This window comes from Furipterus horrens, unplaced genomic scaffold (genome assembly GCF_987537825.1).
Source record: "Furipterus horrens unplaced genomic scaffold, mFurHor1.1.pri manual_scaffold_4, whole genome shotgun sequence".
NCBI lineage: Eukaryota > Metazoa > Chordata > Mammalia > Chiroptera > Furipteridae > Furipterus > Furipterus horrens.
This window is the reverse complement of record NW_028327174.1, coordinates 180,562,983-180,576,149: the sequence shown is the minus strand read 5'-3', so window position 1 is coordinate 180,576,149 and position 13,167 is coordinate 180,562,983. Positions and strand designations below refer to the sequence as shown.

The 13,167-nt window shown below is 36.4% G+C and overlaps 1 protein-coding gene across 1 annotated transcript in view; it reads right to left on the bottom strand.

Annotated features, from left to right (window-relative positions):
- Nucleotides 1-611: 611 nt before the first annotated feature.
- The window catches only part of SMC2 (structural maintenance of chromosomes 2), a 48,274-nt gene continuing 35,718 nt past the window's right edge, over nt 612-13,167 (bottom strand). Inside the window, exons 21-25 of the mRNA XM_090274516.1 lie at nt 12,000-12,200; nt 9,842-9,958; nt 6,556-6,716; nt 2,319-2,466; nt 612-1,283 (exon numbers count right to left, since the gene is read on the bottom strand). Of these exons, the coding sequence (XP_090130642.1) occupies nt 1,125-1,283; nt 2,319-2,466; nt 6,556-6,716; nt 9,842-9,958; nt 12,000-12,200 (786 nt within the window). The 3' untranslated portion in view covers nt 612-1,124. The remainder of the gene's footprint in view (nt 1,284-2,318; nt 2,467-6,555; nt 6,717-9,841; nt 9,959-11,999; nt 12,201-13,167) is intronic.

The window sequence follows — 13,167 nt, the reverse complement described above, 5'->3', positions numbered from 1 at the left end:
AGGGAAAGGATAACACAAAAAACTGAAACCAAAGTACGAAGAAGGGGTGTGGGATCAAACGAACATACCCAAGATGAGACTGGCGCATGTCGGAGCTTTCACGATTCAGAGTTTGGAGACAGTGGTGATTTACCTACAGACGCTAACAACTGTTCCTAGGGTGTTTGTTTATACAGTCTTCTGAGGTCTTAAAGAAACATCATCCCTTTGAACCAGAAAGCCAGACACAAAGAAACACAATAATCATCAAATTTTGAGTCCTACTGGTAGAACATATGGATTTAATTTACTTACATACATATCAGACTAAAGAAAAAATATGTTGTCTCCTACATTCTCATTCACTGGTAGATTGTTACTGACTGGATTATGAAAACGCTGACAAAGTCTCTGAAAATACGGGGAAACATCAGATAAGCCTGCACCAGAGAGCAGCATGCAACCCACCTTCTCTTAAGCGTCTACTGAAATAGTTTGTTTTTTAAATGTATAAATGCACAGATCAACTACTAAACATATAGAAACATGATATTCAAACATCATAAAATGGGAAATAGATCTTGAAAGATTCTGTCATTTGAGGCTAAATCAGGGATCTAACATTGTGTCCTCAGAGAACTAACCACAAATTGCTCAGAACATGTGTTAATACCTTTCTGTGTTCCCTTTGTTGGTCCAGTTACTTCCTTTATAAATCTTCCTTACCTGAATGACTTTATTAGCAATAGAAGACACATTAATATTATCTTAGGAATTAAACTGAAAGCTGATTATCAGTTATATTTATCCTATAATCTAATTTCACCTGTTTCTTTGTATTTTTGCTTTTACAAAAAATTTCCCACTAACAAGGTATCTGAGGCTTATCCCTAATATAATGTATAAAAGACTTGTGTAAGAGAAATAACTAATGACATGCATAAAATCACAATCACAGTAATTGGGCCACAGTTACACTAAGTTTAAAAAGAGGAATCATGTTCATTTAAAAGTGATAGAGAAATATGGATTAAGTAACAAAATAACATTAAATCTTTTAAATATATCCCAAGTTCTTAAAAAATTTGCGTAAAAAACAGGTCAAGGTGAAGGAGTAAATTCAAACTTTCCACTTCCACATGGGATCATTTGGGTCCTTTAGCCTTGGATTTGGTTTCCTTCGGGACCTTCCCATTCTGACACTGAGTAAATCGGGCTACTGTAGAAACACCATCCACGAACTTGGTTTTGAAGAGGACGTTTGCGTTGTTGAACATACCTTCCTTTAGGGACACCACAATGAACTTAAGGGAAAAGGGGAAAAAATAAGCATAAAAATGATTTTTATAATATCCTTGAAGAAGTTTACTTTAAAAAGAGGTGGAGGGGTGGTTAAAGAATTGTTTGGCGATATTTTGATTTTTGTTATTTCTTTAAATGCCTGGTTCCAAGCAAACATACATCCTCAAAGGTAGGCAACAACCAATTATAATACTAGACACCTAAGTTTATTCTAGCTTTCCATATTTGGTTTTAGGAGTCTCTTAATCTTACGTTGAGAGCTTCACTACCCGAGTTTACTATTTCCTGTTGGTTGACTGCTTGTTGCTTTCTTGTATAGCTGGCAACTATTCTAGCTCTAAATGCCCCAATGAAATATTTTCCTCTGTGATAGTTTAATACGAAGGCTGCAAGTTCCTATGGCATTACCATTAGCTCAAACGGAACATTTGTATTTGTGTAATTAAAAGCAGGTACCACTTCACTATTGCTAAAATAAAACTGCCGTAATACATACATAGTCTATGATGACTATGATAAACGAAGCCCCTCAGAGTTGTATAATGCATTATCTATAAACTGTATTTGGCGGTCCCAGTTCAATAAAACAAACTGTTCTTAGCTTAAAGGGGCCTTCTCTTCTTTCTAGCAGGCAGAAATGACGAGTACCCCACCAAGTGCCACATGATGCTCTGACACACAGGTGTATCGCGAAACATTCTTGTTTTGACAGTGTCTCTGGCAGCTAGCTAGAAAAGTAATTACATTTAACCCTAAATTACATCCAAATTATGAAAATATTAGGTTCTCCTCACACTACAGTCACCAATTGTAATGTCTGACTTTTTCTATAAAAGGAGACCAAACCCTCTTTCATTCTAAACCAATTTGAATACTAATATATATTTAAAGAAATACACAATGCTTTAGTACTCCTCAATCTTAAATATCTTATTAATAATGACCAGTATAAAGAACAGTTTTAGAAAGAAAATATTATTACTAATACTGAGACATTTTTAAAATTAAAAAATAAAAATATTTTTTCTGGTTCTTACCTGAGAATGTGTGAAATGAGTACGCAGCATCTGTCCAATATTCTGGGTATGAGAAAGATCCAAGGCTGCGTCCACCTCATCCAGAATATAAATTGGAGCAGGTTTGAAGAGGAGCATGGACAGTATTAATGACAAAGCCACTAAAGACCTAAGAAAAGAAGGTCAGAAGAAAGCCGTCAAAACTTGGTTTTACCACTTCTTACCAAAACACTGAAGCAAACGTGCTGTCCTGTTATTATTATGAAAAGTACAGATTTAGCTAGGAGATAGTCATAGAAAAAGAAATCTGAAGTTTCAAACTTCAACACTTGGGGGAGGGATATGATTGCGGGAGAGGGGGTGGGCTGGGTGGGGGAGAGAAATTGGGGGAAAAGGGAACAACTGTAATTGAAAAACCAAAATAAAAACAAACAAACAAAAAAAACAAAAAAAACTTCAACACTTGTACTAAAATGTCTTATTTTTGCCTTTCATCTTTCCTTTTCAACGAGTTTTTGAGTAGACAGGTTTCTCTTCTTCTCTCTAAATAATTGGGATAATCGGGATATTATATTTGGCATCTGTCCTTAAAAAAATTCCTGTTAATAGTTAAAAAAACATATTCCTGTTAATAGTTTCTTTCCTTCTGCAACTGTGTTAGATGCTAGTGTCTTGGTAACAGTATGACTGGTTGAGGTGGCTTCCTTCAAACTTCTACTATGTATCCATTGTTGTGAACACACTATCCATTTTTTTTTATTGGCACCATTACAGGAGTCCCTCTCTATATCGCGAGATTTTTAGAAAATATTATATTTAATTATTTATTGCATATTTTTCACTACATCGTAGGATTTTGCAGTACCGTATACATTATGTTGTTAAAGTTATGTAGGTTTAAGAGTGTAGAATAAATGTAAGGTTCCTACTTTGCAGGAGGGTGGGGTGGGTGATGTGTGTGTGTGTGTGTCTAGAACGTAATACCCACGATAAGTGAGGGAATACTGTACTCTATATATTTCTCACTGCCAAGTTTAAGCAATCCTTTTGTGATGGTTAATTCTGTGTCAATTTGATTAAATCATAGGGTGCCCGATGTCTGGCTAAACATTATTACTGGATGTGTCTGTGAGGGTACATTACATATAGATGAATGCAGCAGTTCCACTGTAACTCCGTGAGGCAGTGTGCCCACCCCAATGTAGTGGACAGTCTGCTGAGGGCCTGAAGAGTTTTTCCCTTCCTGTCTGCTTACTTGAGGTGGGACATGAATATTTTGTTCTCAGTGCTCCTGGTTCTCAGGTCTTCACCATCAGTCTGCATTATACCACTTGCTTTCCTGGGTCTTGAGTTTGTACAGAGAAAATTCTGGGGCTTCTTAGCCTCCACAATAAAATAAGCCAATTCCTTGTAATAAATCTCTTCATATATACGTATATAAAAACTCCTATAGGTTCTTTGTCTCTGGAGAACCCTAATATACCTTATTTAAAATTTGTTATGCCCACTCTTAGATCTACAACTCATTTAAAGTTCTCTTCTTAGCTAACCATTTCCCTTAACTGGTTCTGGTATAAAGAATAATTTTTATAACATTATTTTTAAAACATATTTTATAAGAAAGCCTCATTTAACACAAAATACTTATTCAACATTGGGATAAAAACTGTGAACATTTGTAATACATTCTGTAACACCCGCATGCAGCACTAGAATGAACTGTCACCCCAGTGCTTACTGCACTCCAATAGGGTATTTATTAAGAAACATATAAGTGGGGAAAAACAAAAACCTGCCATAAGTAGAGGGAGTCTAGGAAGGCAAAACCAAAATGTCTAGCAAAGGAAATGAACAAAATGATACAATAAAAAAATAACTGAAACTGAAATTTGCCTATTTTAGGCACACAGAATTTAAGAGTCTAATAAGTAAGACTACACATTTTAGTTAGAACATTTGATTAAAATAGTAGGCAACAAAGGAAATAAGGATAATCAACTAGAAAACTAGATAAAATACATAGCTGAGGCCACTCAAGCAACCTAAAATTATTTCTCATTGGCTTTCTCTGTGCCAAATATTTAAGGCTGTCAAGCTTTACACTTCCCATTCAAGAGTTAAACTACTTTGCTGGGTAATAGTATAACTACAATTAATTTTATATCATCTTAATTATGGAAGTGATTTTTAGGTCCAGTGACAAAATCAACATAAGTTTTCTATTTTCCTCAAAACATTTTCTAGGGTTTTGGCAAAACCAGTTCTTTAGATACTGGGATCTAACCTGAGGAATTCAATTTTGGTTGACAGGAAGCAGAAACTCAAAATATTAAGAAATTTTATCAATAATGAAAAATACAGAGTGGATCAACATTACCGATATTGTACTCATAAAAAATGACAGATTTCATAAAGGAAGCTAATATGTTCATAGAAAATACTAAGACCTAAGAGAAGAGTAACATGATGGCATTATGGAGCACGTGAGGACATTTCAAGGACTACGGACTGTACATCTTGTGGGGGAAAATTAATAACCATCTCAATTATGTAAATATTCACGAATTTCTCTTTGGAGATTTTACTTGTTTGGTTCTCTGCAGGTAGGGAGTTAGGCCACATGACCTTCTAAGTTTCTCTTGGTAAGTGGATTGTCTAAATCACTGAGTAAAGGCTGAAACTTCCCTGAACTCCAGAATATGCTATTTCCAACACTCTTCATTCATTCTTTTGTGTAGGTTTCACATTCTATCTGGTGTTCTTTAGCTGAGCACTTCCTTAACCTGTAGGGTTCCACTGGGATTATGTTCTTATAGCTTTTGTTGTTCTGAAAAAATATTTCTAGTGCCTTAAATCTGAAGACTATTTCTATTAGACACAGAATTCTGTTATTCCAGACTGCTGGCTTGCATAGTTTTTAGAGAAGGCTTAAAGTCATTCGCACCTTTGCTCCTTGGTGCTGTAATATGCCTTCTTACCTCTGGCTGCTTTAAAGATTCTTCTTCTAATCACTGGCATATAAAACCACAGCAACTGTACAATATATGACATGCCTTGCTATATTATTATATGTGGTGGTGCTGTTTATCCTACCTGAGGTTAACAGAAATCAAGTCTGTAGGATTATAAAACTCATGAAACCTGGAAAATTTGGGACCATTATTTCAAGTACTGTTCTGTTTTGCCACTTTCCTCCTTTTGGAATTCTAATTACTTGTACGTTAAATGGCTTAATATTATCTCACAGGTCACCAAAGCTCTATTTGTTTTTAGTGTTTTGTGTTTCTCAGTTCAGCTTGAATAGATTCTACGGCCATTTCCAAATTCACTCATGTGTCTTTCACATTGCCTAATCTGTTGTTAATCTCATGCAATGAACATTTCCTTTCACATATTTTTTATCTCCAGAAGTTCCACTTGATACATTTTTTTAAAAGTTCCCATTTCTCTAATCACATTGTTTTTCTTATAATTCTTGGAAATAGTTCGTGTAACTCTTTCACCTTCCTTATATGCTAATTTCATCACCTGTCATTTCTAGGTCTGTTTGCATTGAGTGATTTTTCTATAGTGTATGAGTCACATTTTCTTGATTTCTCTCTAGTAATTTTTATTAGATGGTGGACATGTTATTATGTTTTCAGAGACTCAGTTTTGTTTTCTCTCTTTAAATTAGAGTGCTGGGCTTTGTTCCGAGAAACAATTAAGTTACATGCAGATTAACTACATTCTTCAAGGCCTACAATTAACTTTGCTAAGGTCCATCTGTAGTAGCCTTCACTTCAGGAATTATACAAACCTAACTCTATGGTGTAGTTCACAGCGGTCTCCTAAATGCTAATGTCTGTTTCCTGAACTTAGACTGCTGGGCTTTGTGTGGACTTCCTGTCCTCCATATGCATTCTAGAAATCGCTCCTAGGAAGAAAGCAGGGTAAACATGGGGCTTCCAGAACTTGTGTTTCCTTTCTCTCAGGTATATACTCCTGGGCTACTCATTTTCCAGTGTATGAAAATAGTTATTTTTCATACATTTTATCTAGTTTTCCAGTTAATTATCCTTACATTTCCTTTGTTGCCTACTATTTTAATCAAATGTTCTAACTAAAATGTGTAGTCTTACATATTAGGCTCCTTAAATTCTATATGCAGAGAAAGCTAAGCAATACAAAACTGGCATAAAATTGATAGACAATGAGATGATGCTTTATAATAAAATAAGAGGAAGTAGGAATTATAATATAGCTAAGGATTACTCACCTCTGACCACCACTAAGTTCAGTTAGGTTTTCTTTCCAAGTATTTCCTAAGGCAACCTTGAACTCCAGACCATCCAATACTGTTTGCCCCTCTGGTGGTGCAAGCATAGCACTGGCACCAGGCAAAAGAGTAGAAAAAATAGATCCAAAGTCCTTGTTCACCTAGGTAGAAAAATGGTATTAAAATATCATAGGTTTTCTAAAATATCAAATTGTGACATGTGTATATGTAACCCAGCAGTGCATTTGTTTGTTACTCTCAACTCAGGGCTTGGCAAATTACAGCCCATGTGACAAACCTGACAATTCCCATTTCTTTATGTATTTTCTATGGCTGCATGCATTAAAACAATAGTCTAGTAGTTGCAACAAGACTATTTGGCTCGCAGACTGTACTTCCCCCTGCCCCCCAAAATTATCTATCCCTTTACAGAAATAATTTATTGTGCCCTGGTCTAACTTCCAAAGTGAACTAGAGGCTATACCTAAACTCTACCCTGAAGTTTTGTGGCCATAATGCAGGAATCCTCAAAGACACACGACTGTACGATACAGAAGACTGAGCTTGTGTGTAGAGAAGCAAAAACAAAACAAAAACTCTTTTGCCACAAAATGTTCTCTTACAAAACTTGTTTTCTGTTTTGGCATGGTTAAGTGGTATGGTTGAGATGGGCCTGTTGTTATCAACTAACCTTAAAAAGCTTAGAACGATCAAGTGGCTCTAGGAGAAAAAGACGCATGAAATCAAACCACCGGGTCTGTTCAAGATGCTGAGTTGTTTTTTTTATGCTGCTTCTCATTGCCAAAGAAGTAGAGGCATCAAGGAATAGGAACAGAATTGGACCTCAAGAAAAAAAGGCTAAAGAAGCTGTTTGGCCTGTCTTGATCAAGCAACAGATTACAGAGATTTAGGGCCAATAGTGGAGCTTGTAATGGGGAAAGTCTTGTGCATATATACCTATTAATTTGAGAATTTGGCCATCTGTTCTCAAAAGACATGACTAATAACCTTATATTTCAGCAGATAAATTTGAGAGTGTATATACACACATACCACACATCCACCCACATGGCTCTTTGACAGCCCTGTTCTCTAGGGAGAATCTCCAAATTCAAGTACAAAATTCAAGGCAAATAAACTTTTTATGAGTACTTCTAGTAAAAAGAAAATTTTCTAGACAGAATCAGTTTTACTAAACACAGATTTACTAAGGAATACATATTTTCAGAGCACTGTACACATGCTAAGTAATACCTCACAGGGGATGTAGGTTCTAGTTTCACCTGGGATAGATTTCAGAGGTAGACAAGGTTCAGCTAAATAGGAGACAACAACAGTCTCTTTTGAGAGAGCTGGAAGATAGCATATTATTTATAAACACTCTAGAACCTTTTTTTCTAATTTTTTGGCCAGGCAAAAGTGAGGCAGTTCAGAACTAAGAGAGTGGAATACCACTAAACCCTAAACATGGCCATGGACCCGATATATAAATTCCTCCAAAGGAGAAAAGAGAAACTAACTCATCAGTTCATGGATAGAGAAAAATACAGCCTTGTCCTAGATAGAAAATAAATCATGGGTAGGTATAGAGATAAAATGCAATCAAAACTTAAAAATTCAATGAGGCTAAGAAGGAAACAAAAACACACCCAGTGCCTAAAGTACTCTGGCTCTGTGAATCAAGTGTGCTTACAGCCAGAAGGAAGTATATAATACTGGTAACAATACCTACCTCATTAGGTTACTGTGAGGATTAGATGAAAAAATTAATATGAGAATAGTGCACGACATTAAGCACTCGATAAATTTACTTGCTTTCTGAGAACCTTGGAAATAGGGAAAAAGCAGTATAAAGGATAAATTTACACTAGCACTTAATCCAGGAACCATGGGGGAAACAAGAAGACAAAAGCTCTCAGATCCAGCGTTAAATCCACATGATGCTCAAGAACAGGGCCAATAATTTGCATGCATTTTAAAAAAGACGGACAAATGTGACATGGGGAACCCTGAAAATGAGTTGTGGAGCAGGAAAAACAATGTGACTGAAGGGGGTTAATGGAGCTGCCACAACTGAAAATAAAGTTCCTATAGAATTAAGAGAAAAGGAGGCAAGGTGCCCAGTTAAATTCAAGAGGCGCAGGACTGTTAAAGTACCAAAGAGCACAAAACTATGTTCAGAATTTAATGAAAAGAGTTTTTTTTTGCTATGGTATATAAAGGAAACCTTCCACAAAAAGAGGTTAAGGAATTCATCTAAAGGAGACAAATACATAGAGCCAGGAAAGGAGAAAGAATGGTAACGAACCTTGAAATCTTCCAAAGCTGTCATAAAACAAAACAAAAACGGTAACTGGGATTTCTGATTTAAATATAAGAGTCCAGTAAAAAAGAATACCAACCTTGTGTATTGCCCAATTCTTAAACAACAAACGGGTGACAGCAGTCAGCAGTAAAAGGCAGTTTTAACTTTGGTACTAATTTAAGAAAAAAGAATCTCAGTTTTTGATTTCAGGCTATTTCATCTTAGTAAACTTTGGTTTCTTCATGTATAAATAGGAATAATAACTATCAAAGTTATAAAATTGTTTTAAAATAATTCATGTAAATTAATTAACAAAGGAACTGTTTACTATGTGTTAACTAATATACTTATTAATCCAATGTGTAAAAAAATGTTTTGTTAAAAACCTACAGGATGCATGACATTTATGAATTCTGAAATGCAAGTAAGAATTTGAAAGTGGTGAAGAATATGCCAAGGTTGCCATAGAAACATTCTTAGAACTAGTATTTGACCTGTGAGTCTGGGCAAGAGAAACCATGGAGATTAGACCTGAAGGGGTCCTTGGGAGAGCTTTCCCAACGATCAGAGATTCCCAAATGTGAAAATACTGTAATACTGCTTCCAGTCTCAAGCAGAGTGGACAGCATCTAAGGTTTCTTCCAAATGTAGGAGCCTATGATCTAATGGAAAGGAGAGAGGACAAATAGTTTTTCCTTTAAAAATAATAAAGAACTGGCAAGCAGGGTAAGAGTAAAAAATGGAGAAATCTAAAAAGTAGGAATTGAATATAACTTAGGAACCAGAAAAGAGACAGAGGAGGACGGTGTGACACAAACTTAACTTTGCAAATCGGCAGCAGTCAAGTCGGCAGGGACAAAATGCATGAGGCCCCTTCAAACATAAATCTGTCCTTTCCAATTCATCTCATATAAACCTACTGCCAATATTCTTCATCTTTGCCTCACACAGAATAAATGATATCAGTATTGGTTCAAATACCTTTTGCCAAGCAATATTTAGGGCTTGGTTTTTCTTCTGATCAAGATCTTCTATAGTTGCAAGTATTTTGGATTTGTCATTTTCCACAATTCTCTTCTTCTTCATCAAGTCATTATACTAAAAGATAAATAGCATATTTAATTGGAAAAACATAAAATTGTTTCTATATCCTAGAATTCAGTCAGGAATAAAAAGCAGTCATTATTTTATATACATTATGTGTACTCTTATTTACCAAAAAGATATAATGTATCGACAGCTACAATCTACACCAATCATGAGGGAAGTAAATATATCATCAATATGTAAAATTCAGTTATTATAATTGAGAATTCATAGGACAAACTCCTAATATATTTTGACTCCACTAATATTCCTTTATCTTCCTAGCATCCAGGACACAATGAAAAATGTGTCATATGTAAACTCAAAAGTAGCCCTGCATGCTTTCTTAAGGTTAGTCTTAGCAGTGACACAGACTTTCAATCTGTCATCACAATGTACAAATACCACATAATCTGGCCTTTATTTCTCTCTCTGAGTTTTGGCATCGTACCCCTCTCCATGCGGGAGCCATTTGGTCTTTTCTCAGTTCCTTGAACATAATAGGAAAACTCACTGTGGCTTCAGGGCCCTCATATTGTTCTCTCTTCCTGAACATTCTTCCTCTGTATCTGACCTAACTTAGTGTCTCAAGTTTCAGCTCAAACATCACATCTTCAGTGACCCTTCCTAATTAACAGAAATTTTCTGGAGGGGAAAAATTGAGGGAGGCTGCAGAGGATAATTAGGGTTAGGGTTAGCAGAACTTCCTAAAAATCCCCTTAACTCATTTTTCCTTAAAGCATCACATTTCAAGGCCTTGAATTCTCCCTTAAACACTCCAGCCAGTCCTGCTGGCTTCCTCGCTGTCTCCCTTCTTGATGGCCGAGCTCCTAAAACCTGCTCTCCACGTTTGTATCTTATTCCTTGCATCAGTCCATAGAGTAGTTCCTTAAGTGGACAGACACAAAATACAACAGAAAAACAAAACAAAAGGCCAACTGTTTTTCAGTATTAGAGCTTTCCTCTTTGGTGAGATGGAAGTTGGTGAATTCTTTCTTTAAAAGAAAAATTTGAACCAGTTATGATTATCTAATAAAAGCAAATAAGTAAAAGTGAACAAGTTTCCTGATGTCCTGCAGCTCAAATCTGGGCCAATGACTTACTTCCCCAAACATCCTATATATTACAAAGCTTTAATGGAGAAATGAAAACCAGCAGGAACATTTTATGGAGGTCACAACACATACATTGTTAGCCTGCTTGGTATCTAACATAATATAGATTCTTTGTGGATACTTATGTAACAGTTTTTTTTAATAACCCATTACAGCAAAATTTCTTAAAAGTAATTGAGCCCATCATAAGTATCACTTTTATAAGAGCTCTCATTAATTCTATTATGTAAATTCAAACAGGATTTTGCAGAATTAAAAGAAGGTACAGGACATAATATAAAATTACTCAGATGGCTAATTTTTTATGGGGCTGTCAAGGATAGGAATTGCTTTCCCTACTGGATTTTTCTAATGACGTGGCAGACTAAACATTTTGTTAGGGTAGTGGAGATGGATAACCTTATCAAGTAACTGAGAGCATTAAAAAAAGATGCTGCTGGACTTATAGAACAATAAAATAGTGCTTATGTATATAACAACCTTAATCATTACTTATATAACGGTTTCAGTATGTACTAGAGTTAAAAAGAAGACGGTAGCTGTGCAGTGATAGGAGAGCAGGCAGATACCTTATTTTTCATAGCCTTCCACGGTAAGTGAAACAAATGACAGCAATGTGAGGCGTTACCATGGTCAGAAAGTACTGTTTTTATTTATACCAAGAACAGGATAAGAGTAGAACATATTTATGACAAAGGGCAAAGCCAGCAGAAGTCATTCAAGGTACAACAGAACATATGAACAACTAACTGGTGATGCAAAAAGAAATTGAAAAAAAAAAAAAAAAAAGAGCTGAAAAGAGAGAAAAGGAAAACAGGAAGAAAGCAAGTGCCAAGGACATCAAGCAAAAGGCTGACCCTAATAACTGTCTCAGAGGTTACACAGAGCTGTCAATGCTACGCACGTTCCACACGGCCAGTCACAGGAGAATGGCTTACCCGCTCTTCTGCTTCTGTCAGCACATTCATAGCTCTCATGTTGACATTTCTTCCTAGTTTCTCCTTCATCTCTTGCAACTTCTGAAGTCTCTGACCAGCTTCTTTTGGGTTGTTAGTTTTGAAGTCATAGGCGCTATTGGGTAGCCCAAAGAGGTGTTTCTCTGCATTAATCCAGTTATAATCCTTCAACATTTTGGATACCTAAGCCACATATGGTAACAGAAGGATCACTGCTTATAAATCTACATTTAAAAACAAGTTTCTTAAATATTTACTAATTTTAAATAAAACACTTTAGAGAAAAACCCGATAATGACTCATTTGAAAAAAAGGATATTTTTACCTGGAGGATAGGCTTAAGAAACAAAAGATTAAATAGAAAAATATCTTCCTATTACTTAAGCATTAGAAGAAAGCCAGCTCAGAGAAAATTTTTTACAATGTATATGTAACACATTTCCATTAGAATGAAATATCAGACAAGGCTTCTTCAGATTTTATCAATTTCCATCATTACTTTTTTCAAAAAACAAGTGTAAGTTAACTTCCGGCCAAGATGCAGGCATGAACAGACTCTCTGCGTCTCCCTCCACAACTAAGAAAGAATATAACTACCTCAAAACTAGAAACAACCGAAGTTCCGTAAAATCAAACTGCATGAAGTCCAACAAACAAAGATATAAGGAAGAAATACTCATCCAGACAGGTAGGAGAGGCAGAGAGGACTCGATGTGGCAGTAGCAGCAGTGACGGTGGCGGCAGAAGCAGGCTGGCGGAAAGCGCAGTTGCATGTTTTAAAAAGTCAGGAGGGACCTCTGGGGAGCAGTCCCAGCTTCTGACAAGACTGCACAGCTCACGGTCCCAGCACCGGGGAAAATCAAGCCTCTTTGCTTCTGACTGTGCAAACCAGTGGGGGTTGGGGTGGAGGCAGAAACTGCTGGTCTCTCAACAGAGTCCACCTGTTTAAAGGGCCCCCACGGACCTAGAACATCTATAGACCCACCCACTCTGGGAACGATAGCCAGGGAAGCAGCTAGAGGGGCGCCAGTCCCATACAGATGTGGGAAAAGTGCCTGGAAAAGGGGCGAGTGCTGGTCAAGTGGCATTGTTCCCTCTCAGACTCCTCCCCCACATACAGTGCCACAACGTGGTGAAATAGGTCGCCCTG